This window comes from Xiphophorus couchianus, chromosome 24, assembly GCF_001444195.1.
Source record: "Xiphophorus couchianus chromosome 24, X_couchianus-1.0, whole genome shotgun sequence".
In the NCBI taxonomy this organism is placed as follows: domain Eukaryota; kingdom Metazoa; phylum Chordata; class Actinopteri; order Cyprinodontiformes; family Poeciliidae; genus Xiphophorus; species Xiphophorus couchianus.
In genome coordinates, this window is record NC_040251.1 from 16,120,864 (window position 1) to 16,142,556 (window position 21,693).

Genomic DNA, 21,693 nt, shown 5'->3' on the forward strand with positions numbered 1-21,693 from the left:
AGTAAATTAAACGCTAAAGTAAACCTGGTAATGACAGGAGACTAAACCGTTCTCTTAATATTTTGTTTTCAGCTTGTAGAGACGTTTTCCTGAAGGAATGGAGCGTCTCGTACGTAATAAAGTGTTAGGACAGAACCTGCACTGCAGGTATTTCAGTTTGAGCTCATTAAGACGTCCTCTTGTCTTAAAGTCACATTACATCAGACCTCACAGAGCTTTATATGTCACAACACATCTGCTGTAATCACTCCTGGCTTCCTCACGTCAGGTTGCAGGTATTTGCTCAGCTGAAGCGGTCGTGGCGATATGTAATGCCTCTATGATGTTACAATTGACTGACGCAGTCCTGTCATTTTATTTTCAGAAGTTGGTTTTGCAGGACAGTTTTGTTTTCTGTCTCAACCAGAACCAGAACCAAAGTAATATGGATACATTTACAGACAAATGTTAAATAATCTCAATTCGCATTTGCGATGTTAAGCTGTTATATTGATGTTAGCAGGACAAAACTCCTGCTAACAAGAGATTTTTCACTTTTTACACTTAAAATAAAACAAAACTAACTCACAAGTAACTTTTCTGCAAAATATAGGAGTTTGTTTGAAGTAAATAATTCCTTAATATTCAGGAAAAAGTACTAGTTTCCCAGCAACCCCAGCAGAGCCTAGTCTGTCACCTAGCAACCCCGGTGGTGTCTCTAGCACGTTTGGTCAGCTGGTTTTCTGGTAACCTAATCTACACATAAATTAGCTCTGCCTGTACAATATGTGTTTTAGTCCAAGAGCCTTTTGGTTACTGCCAATGATGTAAAGTTAATTATTGTTCTAAATACATCAGCCTTAAGGTGTAAAACATATTTTCTGTTTCCTGATTTTAATGTAAAATAAGAAGAAAATTAAAACTACGATTATTGAAATACCAGATTTGTAGCACGGCTGTTAGTGTTCTGAAAAGGAAAGAGAGACAAATAGCATTTTTAAGATTGCACCTATATTTATTTTCTCAATTGACTTTTTCAAATCTCAGAATGGCAAAAATCTATTTTTTTGTGGCTATCCCTGTGTGTTGTAATTGAATAACCAATGTGAGTGATTGTTTAGATGCTTCTTGTTTAGACTGCAGTCATATTTGCTAAAAGAAGCTTTGATCCCATTTGGATATTGGAAACCTAAAATCAAAAGTCATAACATTGATTAGCTCGTTTCAGTTGCAGCTTTATGCATTTTTAACGCATTTTTGTTTCATTGATGCAGTATCAATCAATCAATCAAATTTATTTGTAGTTTCAGCAACAACTGTCAACAAAACGTAAACATTTGGAGCGTCTTTTGTTTAATTTTGTTACTGCTATAAATTATTGTTATTTTTGTCCTTGTCAGGATCTGCGGCTTCTGCAGTTCCTCTGGTTTCCTTCTAGGTGGCGTTCGAGAGCTCGCTGGCGTATACACACCCACTCCACAGGTGTGTTTCGGCGCACCTGTCGATCATCAGCGGGAGCGTAATTGGAGCGGGTTCCCGGTACTTCGTGTTGTCGCCTTTGTGGTGCGTCTGGTTCTGAGATCTCTAGAAAGACATCCAGTCTGTTTCGCCGCTTACCTGTCCTGTACCTTTCTGTGATTCCTGGGCTCCTGTTGTCTGCACTCTCCATAAGAAGTACGGGGTTTGCAGTTCCATCTGAGGATTCGGTGAAACCCCTCGGCTCCCACTCCGCTGCGCTCCCTGACGAGTTACGCCCACCCTGATCACGCTGATCCGCTCACCCTGCCGGGCTGACCACCCGAATCCCGCTAATCGCTCACACGCCCGGCCCGGCTCCCGCTCCTGATCAGACGCTCCTGCATTACACGCCATTTAAATAAATCTTTAATCTGATCTCCTGACAGTATCTTTGCATGTGGGTTCGGAGAGTTCAGCACAACATGACAGTCCTTGAAATACCAAATTTCCTCTTAACTTTATATTTCGGTCTGTCTGGTTACGTAATTATATATTAAATGACAGTTTAATCAGAGTACTTGAGTAGACTTTCTACCAAATACTTTTAGATGGTTATTTTTTTACTTGAATTAAAATATGTTGACGTAGTGCTACATTGTTTTGCTGCGCTATCTGTGTAAAATATTCCTTTTCTGAGCCGGAATTTGAAAAACTCAAACGCGGTGAAACGTTTTTCATGTGATTTTCACGACCGCAATCATTGGCTGGATTCGGGTCACGTGATAAGAAATATGTAAACACGAACCCAGAATCCATAGTTCGCTACAGAAAGACAACCGACAGTGAAGCTAATTGAACTATCTCACTTTCCCTTCCAGCTTTCCTGCGCCATTTGCGCACCAGCTGCAGCTGCGCAGTTGCAGCTGCGCAGAGTCCCCGCCTGCCTGTCCTGTCAGCGATTTGCTCCAGGGCCGGACATTAGCGCAGCCTGCTGAGCCGATGACAGTCCGAGCATGGAGAACCCGGAGAAAGGAGGCAGGAGGAACCCGCTGGCCACCGCCAGCCTCTTCTCCAAACTCTTCCTCTGGTAAGAGAAGCAGCGCGGCGCGTTACTGCAGCCAGGAAATGTTTAGATGTTAGTATTACTGCAAACGAACCGTGGATCGGTGCTGATCAGTTTTGGTTCTGCATTAAAACTTAGTGAATAACTGCAGACATTTTCTCAGGCCGCCGCTAAAAATATTCCAAATGAAAACAAGACTGTAGGACTGACGGCTGCGCTGAACGTTCCGTCTGTACATGACGGATCTTTGTAAGAGATTATTGACTTTTAAATCTGTATTTAATTTGATCAAATGAAAAAATGGCAATACTTTTTGCTCATTTTTTTCTGAGCATATTTTGGTAAATTGTAATATCAGGCTAAGATGATGTTAAATTTGATTTAAAAAGAAAAAAGTCTCTTAAATAACTTTATTTACGTTATAAATGTCCTCTACTTTTCTAAAGAGGAATTTTTACAAGCTCGTGCAGGAAAACTATATTTTGTCCCCTTTATGTGTTTTTGAGCTTCTTTCATTTTACTCTACTGGTCTCATAGTTACTATTTTACTTAGTTTAGATGTTTGTTTTGGCTTCGTTTCTTAGATTAATATTTTTTAAAAGCTTGCATTCAGTTATTGTTTTTGCTGCATATCCCAAGTTTGCTTGAGCTTAAAATCAACAACTTATTGATTTAATTTGATCAAAGTTTAGACTTTGGTTTCTGGGTTGGATGTAAACTCATAAGTCTAGTTTGCCTCTCAGGATCCATAAAAACTACATCTGAAACAATTTGTCAGATTAATTGGGATGAAGTGATTAAGTCATTCAAGTTTATTTGTAGCTCATATTTCAGCAACATGGCACTTCAAAGTGCTTTACATCATGAAGACATAAAAATAAAAACATCACACAGTCAGCCATTGTGGAAAAACAATAACAAACGTAACATTTTGTCAAATAAGGTCATTAAAATCTACAATAAACATCAAATATGTTGGTCAATATTCCATTTATTGTCAATCAAAGGCAGCTCTGAACAGGACTAGAGTTAAAGGAACTCTGTGTTTCAGCAGTTTTGCAGTTTTCTGGAACTTTGTTCCAGATTTGTGGTACGTAGAAGCTGAATGCTGCATCTCCATGTTTGTAGATTATTGGAATAACAGTCAACTAATTTAGTAATTTATTAATTGTTAACTGGAGTAAAATGACTCCAAAAAAAATTCTAATCTGTAATTGAGCTGAAACTGTACAAAAAAGTGGCACAATTCAAGTTTTTATCGCATTTTAGGCAATAAAAATGTTTATTTTTTATTTAAAAGGAGGAATTTGTTTATTTGCCTTTTTTAGGATATTTTTAATACTGTATTACAAAAACGTAAGAGGTTAAATTAAAAATTTGCAGAATTAAGATAAATAGTCAGAATAATTGGTAGCTAGTATAGCGGTTAGTTGCAGATGTATAAACAGCTGTGGTGGTTTCGGTGTTGCTGGGTTGATTTGGACTCTTTGTGGTTCTGGTTCAGTTGGTTGACGCCGCTGATGCGCCGCGGTCGCAAGCAGCGACTCAACGAGAACGACATGTACGACGTTCTGCCAGAGGATCGCTCCGAAAACCTGGGAGAAGATCTGCAGAGGTACGCAGACCCGGTTACTTCACTAATGAATCTAAACCACTGAGTCGGTTCAAAACGTGCGGAGATTTATGGGTGGGTCCAAAATGGAAGCTGAGTTTCCACCTGATCTGGAAGATCCGGACAGGTTTAATCTGGATTAGTTTCGCTCTTCAAACCGTCCTGTGGCTCTGAAAGTTTATCTACTCTTGTTTAGGGATAATAAAATCCTTTTTCTTGATGGGTTTTAATTTAATTTGTTTTTATCTTTATTCTGAACAAAACCCAGTAACTGAAATATACTTCACCCTCCCAGTATAACACACAACTGTGTTTGATTTGTTACGGCTGCAGTGGGTCTCTGCCCTTTTTCCTTGTAGGGTTCTGGATCCAGGCCTTCTGCAGGTGTTATGTTTTTCCCTGATTGGTGCTCTGCTGCTTTAAAAGCTGCCATGCTGCAACAGACTGGAGGCTTTTCCCCTCTCCCTCCTCAGAACCCCATTTGGTTTGGTTTGTATCTTATGGTTGAGATTTGTTAGGTTTGTTTTGCATTTGCTTATTTCTGGTTGCCTATGGGTTTTGCATTAATTTATTTTGGTTTCTCATTTCAAGTAATTCTCTTTTCAGGCTTTATTTCTTTAGTATAATTTAATAAATTCAATTTTCATTTAATCAGAAAATCTTTGTGTGGTTTCCTTTAATGTTACCCCACCAAACGAGCCTGGTGGACGTAACAGATTGAACCACGCGTAGCTTTGATTGCGGCGTACGTTTTCCCTGGAAATGTTTTTGTTGCGACACAGAAAGTCAAAGCTCTCATTTCCAGTCTGAGTTTTAGGATTGTTATTGGCAGCTTGTTCAGGAGAAGAGATGAGCTGCGTAAAGATTTCTCCTTCTTAACTAGATCTGATCTCTGTGGTCATGCTTCCTGAAGCACTATTTCTATAATAAGAGTCTGTTAAACTCTACTGTTGTCATGCCCTGTGAGATGAATCATTTATCCACCATGTGACATGAATAAGAAGCAGTTTATTGTATAAGTTTAAAGTAAAGCACTAGTATTTTTGCTCATTTAAATCCGTCCATTTGGCCTAAATATAGGGAATAAGCAGAATAGCTGACTGGTTGCAATTGAAGGCCTATTTCTAATTCTCCCTGTGTGAAGCTGAGCTGTTCTGGTAACACCTTAGTTATTTTGTGAGAGAACAAATGGCCTCATAACAGACAGGTCAGGGTGAAAGATAAGACGTTTAAACAGGATTAGCTTATAAATATTAGCTCAAGCTCTGAGCAACTTGCAGAGTTCTGTTACATCCTTTATCTGAGGAGGCAAAGCGAGAACAAATAGTCGATTAAGAGTCGATCAATAGTTATTATCGATTGTTTTTTTGTTTTAAACAGCTTAAACGAAGCCATACTGGTGGCCTGACCTTTCCTGTTTTCACTCCACAACGTTAAGTAGTTATTAGGCACAGTAGCAAAACCTTAAAATGCTGCTGCGCAAGTTACTCAACAGGTTGTTGCTAGGTAACCAAAGAATTAATGGGTTGCTAGGTAACCAAAGAGTGAGCGAGGTAGTTGACTAAACCAACCTAGCTTAGCGCGCTGTGAGAGTTATGTATTATCTATTAATACTTATTGCGTCCAGCTCTATGTTTAAGATAATTGGAGGATATTCTAACAAATATGTGCCCTTTTACTGTTGCATCATAATTATTTTTGTGCTGATAAAATGCATTGAAGTTTATTTATTTTACTTGAGGAACTGTGAAAGTTCAAAAGGATTTAATAATTTTGTGTGCTGTGAAATTAGCACACCAACTTCTTTGCCTCGTTTTCTTGTCTGGGTTTGGTCAAGAGTTGTACCTCTGACAAAAACATTGGGGATCCATGCAGGCATCAACAGTGAGCTGCATTTCTACTGCTTGATGTTCTGTCAGACTTTGGACTGCAAGTCGAGCTAAAGATTAGCTCTATTGCTTAATGCATTAATTAAGCCCTAAGGTGAGAATCTGCACTGCTCAGGAAAACCTCCAAACACTCAACAACTAATGTCGCATCAAACATTTCAAGCTTCATTTAGCGCGTACAAAAACCTTTGAAGAAAGAAAACCAGAACAATTATTTGTTTATAGGAGAAGACACAAGTTCACATACTCTGAAAGACCACAAGTTGTTTGGAATATTGTCTTTGGAAAAAAGTGGGATGAATGAGTCTTGGCAATTGTTGGTTCTTACCTTTACATTCCTACATTTACATTTTTATGTCCAACAGCCGTTTTTACATTTTGACAGATGAGTGAGCTCTCGTTTTTCTTGTAGATCCAGTTCTTGACAACATCACCAACGTTGGGTAGCCCTGGTTAAGTCCAAAGATAACTGAAAACAAGCTAACATAAGGAACAGGTCTTATCTTGGTGATATGAAAACTGGTTAGCACCTCTATTAGCGTCTCTGTAAATCATAGAAATGCCATATTGGGAGAAATTTAACTTATTTTTGACTATGTAAAAGCCAAGACAGGTAATGGAGTGAAGTTACAAATATGATCTGATAAGACTGGTGATATGGAGTTTGTTTGTTCTTGAGGTGAATCTCCAGTCTAGTTTATTTGTATAGCACATTTTAGCAACAAGGAAGTTCAAAGTGCTTTACATGATAAAGATCATTAGATGATATTTAAGCCCTTTAGCTTGTGTGAATGATAAAGTTGAGATGTACTCATTCAGAAAACTTTTTTTTTTCTGGCTGAACAATCAAAACAGATTAATAAATTTAACTGGCAGCCAATCAGAAAGATATAATAATGTAAAAATAATGTTTTCCTAAATTTCCTGTTTGTGAGATAATAAAACATATTTCTATCTTCTATTGCCATCTTGCAGAAGAGATTTGAAATGTTGTCTAATTAGATCCTGGTATGTTAATGTTTGACCTGCTCTGAGTAAAGATTGACCAGTTTCACTGTTGCTGCATTTACCTCAGGACTTAAAACTGGACGCTGAGTCAGCAAATAAACTCACATTTATTCACTCTATGTAAACATGAAAGGCTTTTGTTGGAGACTTATTTATTTTAATAAAATATTAATCCATTTGTTTTCTCCTAGAATTTGGACCCAAGAAGTAAGAAGTGCGAGAAAGGAACTCCGGGATCCAAAACTGACCCGAGTTCTCGCTAAGGCTTATGGGAAATCTTACGCTCTGGCTGGACTGTATGTATTCTCACTGGTATGTTCTGGAAGTTATTTATATTTTATTAATAATTGAATCACTTCTGGACTTATATTTACACCATAAATTATATTTTGTGTCCTAAATCACAGATTGAATTTAAAATGTGTTATCAGAAACAGATTTATTTATTTATTTTAGTTGGATACGGTCGCTAAATTAAATTCTCATGTATTGTTGGGTTCTAAACTTTAAAAACAGGTTATCACACTTACATGTTTAAGATCATAAAACCAACTTTATTCTCAGACTAAGATCAGCTGGGTAAATACAGACAACAGCTTTTAAATGATGATAAGTTAGAAAGCAAGATTCAAGTCAAAATGGCTTCTTACATCTGGCACCAAAGCTTTTTATCAAAAAAACCTTTTTTTAAAAAAAATATATATATTGTCTTATATTATAAGGCTTATATTGTACGACAATATAATTTCACAATTATATTTTCTTACAACTTCTGGATCCGTCACTGCATCAACACACCTGAATTAAAGATGTGGTTGACCAACATTTAATCTAAAGGAGGTAAAGGAGCCAATTGATGAAGAAAAGGTGAATCCAATGTTGGTACTCAAGAACGAGAAATGGAGTAATCTTTTAAATAAATGTTTATGTCATTAAGTGGATACATTTTTATAGATACAAGGCTGTGAGAACAAATGTGTCTAGAGTTAATCTCCAAATTTGAACCATTTCACAGCTACGCTTCTGATGCGTTCAGCGAAACAGATAAAATCCTATTTATTTTGTGTTACATAGGTAAATAGGGTTAATATTACAATGTAAATAAATTGGAATATTATCATAAATTCTCTCTTTTAATACTTAAATGTTTTCCCATTTTAGCTTCAAAAGGTTGCATGTTTAATTAAAAACTAACAGCTTCTTTCTTTCTCTTAAAGGAAGCCATTAAGGTCGTCCAACCTCTTCTTCTGGGGAAAATAATTGAGTATTTTGAGAACTATAACCCAGACGATGCTGCTGGTCTTCACACGGCGTACGGCGTTGCTGCTGCCATGTCCATCTCCACCTTCGCGCTGACGATCCTCCAACATCTTTACTACTATCAGGTTCTCCGAATTGGCATGAGGATTCGAGTGGCCATGTGTCACGTGATCTACAAGAAGGTCAGTGAAATATTCAGACAATCTGCAACAGAAATAGTGAATTAAATTGTTCCAGTTTCCGTCACCTGACAGTAAAATTTCTCTCACCAGGCTCTGCGTCTCAGCAGCGACTCGATGGGACGAACAACCACCGGGCAAATCGTCAACCTTCTTTCTAATGACGTAAACCGCTTTGACGAGGTAAGCTAATGCTAAGCTAAGCGGTCCAATGTGAATTCATGTTTTCGCTCACTAGTGTTGTCCGTCCCTGTAGATTATACTGAACCTGCACTACCTGTGGGTTGGACCGCTCCAGGCGCTGGTCATCATTGTTTTCCTGTGGTCTGAAATCGGCCCTTCCTGTCTGGCCGGCGTGGCCGCCATCGCCCTCATGATGCCGGTTCAGACGTGGTTCGGAAAACTGTTTGGCATTTTCAGGTGAGAAACAGAAACACTCACTCTTCATACCTATAAAATGTGATTTTAATAGTTTAGGGTTTTTAGTTTACTTTTATTTTGTTATGACATTTTTGTATAATTCAGTTAGTTTCATTTTTTACAGTGTGTTTTAGTTTTTTCATGCTTTGGTTCATTTTTAAGTGCAGAATTCAGCTGTGATTATGTCTCAAGGTTTCCACGGTGGTTGGGCGCTAGGGCGGTCATTCATCCAGCGGTTTGTCCTGTTTTTGAGTTAAAAAATGTTTAAAGTTGACAGGAAATTTGAAAATATCACTTGATAATTTGTTTTTTTGGAAGAATAATATCTGAACACCAACAATAAAGTCTGAAAAATGAAAGCATTTAAAAAGAAACTTACATACATAAGCAATGCTTAGCCTGGTGGGGGCACAAGTAAAGCCTGGTGGCCCGCCAGGCTTATAATACACTGGGGGAAACTCTGTGTTTATATCAATTTGGTTATGATTGCTCAACAGAAGATAACATTTTGAAAATAATCCTTCAGTTATTGTTGAACAGCCATCTCCCATCTTTTGCTGTCGCCATTTTGCGGACAGCTGACGTAAACTGCTTGTGTGGAGAAGAAAAATAAATTTCACATCAGTTCAAAAGGCTAATAAGGCTAGTAAATTAATTACCGCTTTTATTTCAGTTAATGAAAATGTTTTCAGTCACTTTACTAAATTATTCAACCTCCTTTCTGTCACATTACAACTGAAAACCTTTTGACATCTTATTGGGGTTTTTGCAAATGCGAACCGGATACAAACGTACGCCACACACACATTTTAAAGTTAAAATGTGATGTTTGTAAAATCAAGATTAGCATTAACCATTAAAACCCTGAGAGCCATTTTCACTTTCAGTTCTGACAAATATTATTTCTCTGGAGCCGCAAAAAAGCTACAATTCCCTTAAAAAACTGATTCTAGAAATATCAACTCAAAAAATTTGTATTTAATGGTTTAAAGGAAACGACAATTTTAATATTATTGTTGGTTTTTAAGAAATTTTCTATTATTTCAGGAGATAAGAAAAAACAACTGCAAACAGTAATAATTGTAGGAATAACAAATATTTTTCTGAGCCTGAAAAGCAGCATATATAAAGGGAAACTACAAACTCAACATAGTTTTTGTGGAATCCTTTAATGTGAAGCTTTCTAATGTTTTCTTTCTCTCCATTTTTGTTATGCCGTGTTAAATCCTGGCATTGAATGTGGACAAACTCGCTTTAGAGGTTATTCCCATTCAAATGTTGTGAAACTATTTTGTTTTTCTGTTTAATTGGTCGTCGCTGCATAATAATGAGTCATAATAATGCATGTTGGGACTGAACCGGATTCCTGTAAACACCAAAGAAGCATCTTGGGAAGTTTTCTTTTTTTCACATTTGAAATGGAAGCATTTTCTTCCTGAGGAACCTGAAGAGCTTCGCGTTTCCGCAGGAGCAAAACGGCCGTCCTCACCGACAGCCGGATCCGCATCATGAACGAAGTGGTGTCTGGCATCAGGATAATCAAGATGTACGCCTGGGAGAAACCGCTGTCGGCTCTCGTCACTGAAGTCCGACGGTAAAAATCGATTTCACGGTGAACGGAGCGGCTTTCGTAGAAGTTAATTTAACTGTTTTCAGTGTGGAATTAAAAAATTATGTCCTCCTTTTATCTCTTCACACATAAACATTGATTTGAATGGTTAGAAATGTTTTTATGTAGACTTCCTAATAAAAACAAATTCAATAAATTGGATTGTAGTGAAACAAGACGAGCTTTAGTGTTACGATACGATGTTTTAGTCCAGAACGATTTTAATAAGTTCATGTTTTTCACTGGAGTTTAAAGACAAAAAAACAATTTCTACCCAAGAGCTGTTCACAGCAAATCCATCTAAAACCAGGTCTTTATATATGTATTTGTTAAACTTTTAAGTTTTATTTTTATTCTTAACATCCCAGTTGTTCTGTGACTCTTTGAGAAAAGCTATTTTTTATTTTTTTGTGCTTTATTCTTGCACAATGACATTAAAAGGAGTTCTGACTTTGAATTTTTTGTAATATGTATTTTAAGATATAACTAATCAACAGCGTGAGTTAAATATCTTAAATGAAAGATTCAACATTGTCACCTAAAAAAAAGTTATTATTTTTATCATAAATCACTTTTGGCAAAAAAATGATTTCGGCCATTGTTTTAGGAAGGTGATCAGAATAAATGAATATATCTACATGTTTCAACATTGGAATAATTGATTTAATCTGTAGTTAAGATGTTTGTTGCCCTAGTTTTGTCTAATCATCCCCTAAATCTTTTAGACAGAGCCTCAACTTTGACCTCTTGAACTCATTGACCAACATTAATTACTAATTAACAGAAAAACTCGTTTTATGAAACTCAGATGATGTGAAATCCTCCACGGTTGCTGCTGACATTTGAACTTTTACATCTCCTCTGACCTTTGAACCTGTGAAATTCTTGCACAAAACTAAAATTCCTTATTTTCATTGTATCTGAATGCGATTTAATCTGCAGTAACACATAAAACTCTTGTGAAGGTGCCACTTAGAAACAATACTAATGTCTTTTAAAGGAATGATTAATACTTGAGAGGAATTTCACTTTGTGTGTTTACTGGGAGTAAAAGTACGTGAGGAATCCTGAATGTTCCTCTTTGTTGTTTCATTTTCCTTCACCCTTTAGATCTTCTCAGACGTTGCCGGAGGAAATCTTCAGTTTCTGTCACGTAGCTCAAGATTCAATAGAGTAAAGAAGCTTCTGCAACAACAAATTGTTTCCATTTATCCTCAGGAGTCTCAACCAGAGTTGATGGAAGTGGAAAACTTGATAAGAAATCTGTTTTGTTAATTAAACTCTTTAATTAGGATATTATAACTTATTTGAGTGATTATTGATCAAATTTTGGCTGGACGTTTTTTCAGAAAACTGGATTTAGAGACTTTCTCCTGAGCAAATGAGAAAAAAAAAAAATCAGTTTCTAGATGTTACAAATATGATGACAACCAACCAAAACATACCCTCATAATAAAATCATAAATGCTCATTTTTGGCATTAATGGATGTAAGTTTATCTCATCAGAAGCTCTCTCTCTACAGACCAGATATGATCCGTTTTAGATCGGAGGCTCGGTTTTCTTTAAAGCTCCAGGGAAGGAGAATAAATCTGTCCTTAGATCTGTGCTTTACAGCAGATTTATATTTGAAATGTGCAGGATTTGTTCCTGATCTTATTTCTGAGAAACAGCCTTGGGTAAAGCTGAAAACTGAAGCCTGCAGAATCACGTCAGATTGTTATTTATTTAGTTGAGTTCACTTTAACTTCTGGTATCTACCAGCTGAGTTTTCCAGCCTTCACTCGCGGCGTTCTGTCCAATATTTCCAGGAAAGAAATCCGCCAGGTTTTGAAGAGCTCCTACCTGCGAGGACTCAACATGGCTTCCTTCTTCGCCAGTAGCAAGATCACGGTTTTTGTGACGTTCACCGCCTACGCTCTGCTGGGGAACGCCATCACCGCCAGCAGCGTGTTTGTCACCGTGTCGCTCTACGGCACCATAAAGCTCACCGTCACGCTGTTCTTCCCTCTCGCCATCGAAAAGATGTCAGAAACCATTGTGAGCGTTCATAGGATTAAGGTAATCTTCAACTTTACTACAAACTGGATTCAAACATTTTATTTAGTGGTTAACTACACCAGTAGGTTGGTTAAAAACATGTAAAAATCTGTTCATTCAGGATTTGAGCAGCTTGGATCGTTTATATCCCCTTAATGCTGATTGATGCATATTCTACACATACCAAGGATTAGAAACACTATTCCAGCCATCTAGTGATCGATTTTATACCCAGTCATGCTAAAATTAGCATATTTTCAGATGAAATACCTGCATTTATGTCTGTTTTGGGTGCAATAGCTTGTGCCATCCATATTAATGGATATTATTGGATTTGCAAATCGATTTAGGCAGTAAAGGGTAATTTCTGCTCACTAAGATAAATTTAACAGTGCAAATTAATAAACATGATTTTCATCTCTACTAAGAACTGTAATCAGTTGCAAACCAGACGTGTCTGTGACATAATATTTTTAAAAAAACAAGATACTTTTAAGACTCAACATTCGGGTATCGGGGTCAAAAGACGGCGCAGTCGATGTGAGCAGGGATCCGTCTTGCTTTGTATTAACAGTTCAGGCTGGTGGTCGTATTTTTTTGGGCCCCTTTGCAACAATGCAACTTTGTTAAAAGTCAACAGGCCAAGCCGTGTTTTGTTGCAGACCCGGTCCGTCCCTTTAAATTCTCCTGGTGGCCTACGCAAATCCCGTCACAAAGCTTGAACATGCCGATGACCCGTCTGGACTTCATTGGCTTCTGCAGTCACGTGATTGGATTTAGTGGAACATCAGATTTGTTTCATATATCTGCACAAAGAAATGAGGCATTTCTGAACGCAAAGACTTCCATCCAATCAAGTTTGGTAAAACAAACATTTTATTTACGTATAGATACACATCAGGAAGTTGGCTCGCTCGCAAGAAAATGTTTAAAGCTGTAAAAAGCAAAGAATTGGTTAGTACTTTAGTTAGAAACCTCTCTCAATAATTTAAAACAAACTCAATCATTTCCATTTGCACGATTTACTGTTTTTCTCTTTTTCTACCAAAAACTGGATGATAAAAGTTTTCAGTCTGGTGTTTTGGTCCCACCTTAGCATGTTTTATGAAGGAAAAAATTGTTTACAGAGACTTTATAATTCATTTTATTTGCTGTCTTGTTTATTTATTTTGCATATTTGAAATCTTTTCCAGTTCCAGTGTTAAAACATTCTTTAGAATTTAAAGTTTATTAATATATTACTTGAAAATGGTCTCAAAACAACAATATTATCTTTTGTCATAATAACTTCTGGGACAATTTATTGTCCAGTATGATTGATTATCGTTCCAGGCTTAAAACTAAACGTCCTGCGCAACAAAAACCAAGACAGCTTCTGGTTTCGGTGGGGATTTTCGTAACTTAAGAAGCGGGGAATAAAAAACTGGAGGAGAAAATGTCTGCTGCGTTTTGTTATTGGTGAAAATCTTCTGTTTATTAACTTCCTTCCAGAATTTCCTCACGTTACAAGAAGTCGAGAGAAGAACCTTTGAACTGCACCTGGAGGAAATGAAGGACAGCGCCGTGGCGATGGAGAAGCTGAGCTGCTACTGGGACAAGGTTGGAAAATCTTCCACAGGGATTTAAAGCTTTTAGAAAATGTTTGGAGGGAAGAAGTTCATCTTTTGTTGTTGGTTTTTCCAGACTTTGGACTCTCCGTCTCTGCAGAACATTTCTCTCTCGGTGAAACCGCATCAACTTTTAGCTGTGATTGGACCCGTAGGGGCTGGAAAGGTCAGTAATGGGGAGGTCAGAGGTCAGACGATTGGACAGGTTTTGTTTGGCCCCCAAATGCAATTAAAAGATTTTTGGCCCATGTGACAAAAAGTTTAAACACCCCAGAGCAGGGGTCGGCAACCAACAGCTCCGGAGCCACGTGAGGCTCTTTCATCCTTCTGTTGACTTTGGGAAATAGAATATTTTATTAAAATTAAATCATTAAAAAAATTATAAATTAAAATCATTTTAAAATAAATTTCTAAATCTGAAGATTATGGTAAACTTGTAACATTAAAACAAAAAGTTTTGAACATTTTTAGCACCCAAAATATACGTCATGTCCGCTGATGTGGCATTCCTGGCGAACCCCACATGTCTGGCAGACGGCGTTTTTTTATCGCACTGATTTATTGACTTTTTGATCCTTGCCTGGAAGATACATCATGAATAAATCCAAGAAAAGGAAACATTCTTTAGATGGCAGAACATTTAATGCTACGTGGACAGATCATTTTGCTTTCACCGCTGATGAAACTGGTTCACCTTCTGCTTAATATGTGGCGACAGACTGGCAAACAACAAGAAGTCAAATGTTGAAAGACATTTCGAGAACAAACACTCTGTCTTTGCTAAAAAATATCCCGAGGGAGAGGAGAGGCTGTTTCGGAGCTGATGCGGAAGGCTGAAGTGAGCAGGAGTCACTTTTTTTAATTCAGGAGGACACCGAAGCAGACTGCGCATTTTTTGGTTTGCTTGGTTCGTTCAGTGCCGGTGGATAATATTTGGATAAGTTTTGATTTTTATCTCCTGAATAAGAGGAGAACAGGTGACTGCATTCTGTTTCTATTTTTCCTTCAGTGCGGGTTGGGTAAGTTTCGATTTTTATTTCTTAAATACAAAGACCCAAATAGACAGAGGGTATTTTGTTTGAAATTGAGCATCAACAAAGTGTAAAATGCGTTTTGTAAGACGCAGAAATAAAATTTTGTGTTCTCTGAAGCAGTTTGTTGATTTCATAAACGCAACATAGTATCGATTTTTGTACATAGCATATAGGTTTTATATATATGACGTCAAAATAGGTTGTGGCTCCAAGTGCTGTCTTTTTATTGGGAGGCGGTCCCAAATGGCTCTTTGAGTAGAAAAGGTTGCCGACCCTTTCCCCAGAGTTATTTGGTCAAACTTTTCCGCCTTCCTGTTTCTAACTTTTTCTTCCTCACTCAGTCTTCGTTGCTGAGTGCCATCCTGGGAGAGCTGCCGCGCGACACGGGCGCGCTGATGGTCAAAGGTCAGCTGGCCTACGCCTCGCAGCAGCCCTGGGTTTTCCCCGGAACCGTGCGCAGCAACATCCTGTTTGGGAGAAAGCTGAACCCGAACAAGTACGAGAAAGTCCTGCGCGCCTGCGCTCTGAAGAAGGCGAGACGCGTTCACATGTTTGCATGAGAGTAACAGGGTTTTATTTGAACAATACTATAGATGTGAAGTATGTAAGAATGTATTGATTATTCTTTGAATTTCTTTAGTTTAGTCAACAAGTAGCTTCTCTAGACAGTTATTTCTATCTGAACAGAACTGTAATACAGATTTTTGGCCGTCTTACAGCTCAAACCTTTTTATTTTTTAAAATCTTGTTGCTTTTTAGGATCTGGAGCTTTTTTCTGACGGAGATCTGACTCTGATCGGGGACAGAGGAGCCACTCTGAGCGGAGGACAGAAAGCTCGGCTTAACCTGGCCAGGTGTGGAGACAGTCGCTGACATCATCAAGCTTCATAAAGAAAAAGAAACCATATCAGACGAGATATTTTTTATGTTGCATTTAGTTTCACACAGAAACCACAAATTGCCTCATTTCCTAATAGGAAGACTGGACATTTCATGGATACTTTCTCTTTAAATCCTTCTGATTCAAATATTTGTTGATATTTTTATATATTTGCACTAAATTGATGGAGTAATTAAAGCAAAATGTTTGTTTCAGGGCCGTGTATCAGGACGCAGACATCTACCTGCTGGACGACCCTTTAAGTGCCGTAGACGCAGAAGTTGGAAAGCATCTTTTTGAACAGTGAGTGAAACTTTCTCTTTTATTCATCAATCATAAATGTTTTTAGAAGAAGCTCCAATTTTCTTATGGAAGAAATAGGTTATTAAAATTCAAAATGAACAGTAGTTGACAGCTATTAGTAAATCATTCCTAGATGTTTGATTTTTCTGTATTAAAAAGCATTTTTTGTGGTTTTATAGCCGAGTTTTAGCTTTTTTTATGTTGACTTGTTGCAGCAGAGTAACAGGAAATGCCGGAGGGCCGGATTATGACTTGTCTGTGTTTGTTTCTGGCTGCCACGCTCCTTCGCCCCTTCAGGGTGAAATAAATACACCTTGGTTCATTTCTCTAAATCGCTGTTAATCGGTTGGCTGTCGACGGGCAGGTGCATCTGCGGGCTGCTGCAAAACAAATGTCGTGTCCTGGTAACGCACCAGCTGCAGTATCTGAAGGCCGCAGACAAGATTCTGGTCCTCAGGGAGGTAAGAATGGTGAAACCACTGCTCTCTTTTTGTATAGATCCGTTTCAGTGTGACGTCATGCACCCAACTTCCTGCTGGAGGGCAAAAAGTTGCTCACTAACGATCACTAGCATTGGTTTTAGCCGTTACGTTGTCAACATTACACCCTAAATCGTAAATGTATAAACATATAAAAGGAAAAAGGGACGCAGAGCTTTGCTACTAATTGTGAACGCTATGAAAACTAGATGACAAGGTCAGGAAAAAAAATAGGGAGGGAGTGAGAAGTAGTTTATTTATGCTGGCTTGACTTTGTCAACCTTAGCATGTAGATTTTATGTGAAATTGGTTGTTGTGGTTTAGTCACAAAATAAAAAAGGCGACCTAAACACCAACTGTGACAGATCATCAGTAGAGCACCACTGTGCCAGATTAGCTGCTTATTAATAATCACACATTAAACATAAAGCCTATAAACATGAAACTGTAACAGACTGAATGCTTTGTTGTTTGTGTGGGAAATATTTGAGTGTTTTTTGGTGTCGCTGTTTCAGTTGCTATGGCAACGAGTCTTTGTGTAGCACAGCCGACACAGAGAGCGCGAGAAAAGAAGTGGTTTTGAGTTGTTCTTCAACTGTTTCTTTTCCCTTCGCTGTGGCGCGTAGCACGGGTTTCAAAAGAATGCGCGGGACATCTGGATGGAAACGATTCAAGGGTAAAAATGAAACGAGCCGGTTGTGTCGGCTTCCTTCCCTGCAGGGTCGCATCACGGGCCAGGGGAGCTACGGGGAGCTGCAGCGCTCCGGCCTGGACGTGTTTTCACTGCTGAGGAAAGACGAGGAGCAGGACTCCGATAAACTGTCTCTGCACAGTCAGTGGACCAACTCCTCCCACAGCTCCCACAGCAGCCTCCTGCCAGCGGACACCAGCTACTCTGACCAACCTCCTGTGGGTATATTTAAAAAAATGACAGTTTGATGATTGTATAAGGGAAAAATGTTTTTCATGTAACTTTGGATTATCGACACTTTAACACATGTGATTAATCAGCGTTAATATGACATAGCACAGATTAATCTTTGACCTAAAAGCCTCGGTGGGTTACCTAGGTAACAGCGACGAACGACAGCGATAGATGACAGCAGAAAGCAACAAAAGGTGAACATTTTCCAGCTTTCCTGTGTTTTATCACCAAAACACAAGATAATTTGGTGCCTCGTACACGTCTGTGTGTGCGAGGTTGAAATTTCACTTCCACAAATTACGGCGGTCGCTAGGCCGGATGAGGAGTTTCCAAAATAACTTCCTTTAAACATTCCTGGAAAACAGAATCTTCAGACATGTTTGGTTTGAGACAATAAAACGTTTTATTAAAAACATGAATACAGTCACAGTTTTTGATATGGGCACTTACCCAGGGCGACATCAATGGGCGGTGCATCCAAGAACTAGAAATGAGAATATATCTTATTTCCCTTGAACAATTTTGTTATTACTTGTATTCATGTGTAGAAGAGTGAACTTCCTTCAGTTCTAATTCATGGTTGCATTTTGAAAGTGTTGTGCGTCGTCGTGCAGGCGGAAGCGGCTCCAACGCTCGCAGAGGAGAGTCGAGCAGAAGGAAACGTCAACAGCCACATTTACCTCAAGTACTTCACTGCCGGCTGCAACTCGTTGGTTCTGCTGCTTATTGTTGTCATCAGTGTCGTAGCAGAGGTTTGTGTTGTCATAGCGATGCTAAACGTGATTCCTGTTGAACTACAGTATTGGTGAAAAATTCACTGTTTAGGTTTTATGGTTTGTATGTAAGCTTGGAGTTTTGACATAAAACATGGAGGAAACCTGGAGATTTGGAGTGAAGACTGAAGGAATAAATTAGTCATGTGGCAAAATACGGTTAATTTGTGAACAAGACAAGTAGGACTGGAACGATAAATCAATTATTGGAATAATTGTCAACAAATGTAGTAATTGGTTAATCATTAACTGGGGAGTACAGACTCCAGAAAGATAAATTCACCAAAAGAGCAACACAGTCAGAGCTGTGATTAAGACAAAACATTTAGTATTTTACATAAAAATAAAAAGGTTTATCTGTAAATATCTTTTACCCAGAACTCAAGTGAGATAGTTTTAGCTTCACCTTGATCAAATTATGTGTAATAATAAATAAAATCTCCATCTTTTTTACAGAAAAGGATTAGGGTCAGTAAAAATAAATAAGTCACACTTTTTCCTCAGGATTCTTACTTTAAATGCAGAATTATGAGATCAAAATCAGATTTCTGTGAAAAAAAATCCGAATTCTGAGAAACATGTCAGAAAGCTGAGGAAAAAATATAGAATTATAAGGAAAAAATTCAAAATGATCAGGAAAAAGTCTGAATTATTAGGGCACAAAAGTAATAATTATGAGGAAATTTGAGGAAAAAATTCTGAATTATAAGGAGAAAATTGGGAAAGGAGGAAAAAAGTCAAAATTATGAGGGTAATAAATTAATTATGAGGAAAAACATTACAATTTTTTATTTTTCAGTCGCCCTAATCATCTTCTACACTTTTAGCATTTAATAATCGGTTAATCCAGAAAACAATCACTAGATCATCCGTACACCGTATCGATAAGTGAAGCAGAATGGGTCGAGCTTTTCACATGTTGACGTTTGATGTATTCATTTAGCAGCAGATGGATCCTTTGCTCATTTAAAGAAGGAATTTTATTAATCATTTTCATCTTTTAATTTATTTTTAATACTTAATAAAACACGCACCAAGAATAATACATAGAATGACAGTAACATAATTGTAATAATTTCCTGACGAACTTGTTGCTGATCCACAGGTTGCGTACATCCTGCAGGACTGGTGGCTGGTTTACTGGTGAGCGTCACCGTAATGTTTGTGCCGCGAGCCGCTGTGCGGCGTGTTTCTGATATTTCCGTTCCGCGTGGCTCCCAGGGCGAGAGCCGACGTCTTCAACAGCTCGGCTCCCGTCGTCGGCATCAGAAACGGCGTCAACGCCACGCCCGCAGACGCCGAGTTTCACCTCGCCTTTTACCTCGGCGTCTACTCAGGTGAGACTCACCGTCTGTGCGTGTAACCACGGCATCAGACTCACGCTCACCTCGCCGCAGGTCTCACCGCGGCCGCCGTGATCTTTGGGTTTGTCCGGAGTTTACTCGTCTTCCACGGTTTGGTGAAATCGGCCCAGAATCTTCACAACAACATGTTCAACGCCGTCCTTCGCACTTACGTTCACTTCTTTGACATCAACCCCATCGGTGAGCCTTCCCTCTGCAAAAACGACAAACAGTACAACAGTATTTTTCTCTAGTTTTAGTGCAAATAACTTACTACACTTGAAATAAGACAAAGTAACTTTTCAGGAAAATATAGTAGCTTTTTTTTTTTTTGATAAAAAGTTGTAGTTCTACTGGCAGGTTATTTAATTATTCCTGTCAGTGAAATGTTTTCCCATCATTATTGAGGAAGTATTCACTTAAATTAAGTCAATTATTCCTTAATATTCACTTGTAAGGTAATTTTCTCTTATTTAAACTGTAATAAGATAAAAACTAGACAAAAATATAAGGTAATATTTAGTCATTTTGTTGTGTAATGTTGTTTCACAGACATATTCACATGCTTCACGGTTAAAACGTCGTGTCTTGTTTTCTTTTGCTTTAGGAAGAATTCTCAACAGGTTTTCTAAAGACATTGGCCAAATGGACTCCATGCTGCCCATAACATTTGTGGATTTTTACCAGGTGAAGAACTTAATGAATACGTCAAAAAACTTTCATTAATGTCGTATTTTTAATCTTAGTCATGGATTTTTTTTTTTAGAAAACCAGTCTAAAATGAAACATTATTAACTTTCCACTGAAATGTTTCACAAAAACATTAAAACATAAAAAACTATATATTTTATCATTTGTTTCTCCTAAATGAGAAATTATGATGAAAACCTCAAATTTAAGTTTCTTGCAAAAAGTCATGCAACTAACTATTCTTATAGTGTACTGTACTACAATAATCAATAAAAACAAAAAAGTCAATTAAAAAACTAGTAGGGGAAGCCAGAAGAAAATTTTTTTTATTCATAATATGTATAATTATTATATATTTATATGAAGTTAATAGAGATTTAAATCTTTATAGATAAGATATTGTAAGAGTCACAGGAAATTATTCAAAATGAGTTAAATGTCAACGAGTCAGTCAGGATTGTGGAGGTAAATTGTGAAATCTAGTTAAATGTATTTGTTTTTTAAAACCTCCACGGTTCTCATCACCGTCTGGTTATGTTTTTTCTCCCAGCTGTTTCTGCAGAACGTCGGCGTGGTGGCGGTGGCCGCCTCAGTCATCCCTCTCATCCTCGTCCCCGTCGTCCCTCTGCTCCTCTTCTTCCTTTACTTGAGGCGCTACTACCTGCACACGTCTCGGGACGTCAAGCGACTCGAGTCAACGAGTACGTCCGCCGACCAAAACAAATCCCAATAAAACAGTAAAAGATTGACAAGTTGTGTTGGTATTAATTTAATGTCTGCAGCTCGCAGTCCCGTCTTCTCCCACCTGTCGTCGTCTCTTCAGGGTCTGTGGACGATCCGAGCGTTCGGAGCCGAGGAGAGGCTGAGGATGACCTTTGACTCCTACCAGGACCTGCACTCAGGTCCTTGGCGCCTTCCCCATAAACCTGCTGCCGTGTGTCAGTAAATCTGATTTTATTGTAAATTTTCTGCGTTTCAGAGGCCTGGTTTCTGTTCCTGATGACTTCCAGATGGTTCGCTTTGCGGCTCGACAGCATTTCTTCCATATTCATCACTTTCACGGCGTTTGGCTGCATCCTGTTCAGAAACGGTGAGGTTTAGGACGGGAATCGCAAACCGGTTCTCACCTGAATCTGAGGAACC

The 21,693-nt window shown here is 38.2% G+C and overlaps 1 protein-coding gene across 1 annotated transcript in view; it reads left to right on the forward strand.

Moving 5' to 3' along the window:
* Positions 1 to 2,164: 2,164 nt before the first annotated feature.
* LOC114140905 (multidrug resistance-associated protein 4-like) overlaps positions 2,165 to 21,693 on the forward strand; it is a 35,787-nt gene continuing 16,258 nt past the window's right edge. Inside the window, 23 exon segments of the mRNA XM_028011207.1 lie at positions 2,165 to 2,524; positions 4,005 to 4,115; positions 7,201 to 7,321; positions 8,227 to 8,451; positions 8,542 to 8,631; positions 8,705 to 8,868; positions 10,337 to 10,462; positions 12,288 to 12,537; positions 14,008 to 14,115; positions 14,200 to 14,289; positions 15,499 to 15,690; positions 15,917 to 16,011; positions 16,254 to 16,340; positions 16,705 to 16,801; positions 17,540 to 17,728; positions 18,359 to 18,496; positions 19,623 to 19,660; positions 19,739 to 19,854; positions 19,915 to 20,061; positions 20,468 to 20,547; positions 21,101 to 21,251; positions 21,333 to 21,452; positions 21,530 to 21,640. Of these exon segments, the coding sequence (XP_027867008.1) occupies positions 2,451 to 2,524; positions 4,005 to 4,115; positions 7,201 to 7,321; positions 8,227 to 8,451; positions 8,542 to 8,631; positions 8,705 to 8,868; positions 10,337 to 10,462; positions 12,288 to 12,537; positions 14,008 to 14,115; positions 14,200 to 14,289; positions 15,499 to 15,690; positions 15,917 to 16,011; positions 16,254 to 16,340; positions 16,705 to 16,801; positions 17,540 to 17,728; positions 18,359 to 18,496; positions 19,623 to 19,660; positions 19,739 to 19,854; positions 19,915 to 20,061; positions 20,468 to 20,547; positions 21,101 to 21,251; positions 21,333 to 21,452; positions 21,530 to 21,640 (2,920 nt within the window). The 5' untranslated portion in view covers positions 2,165 to 2,450.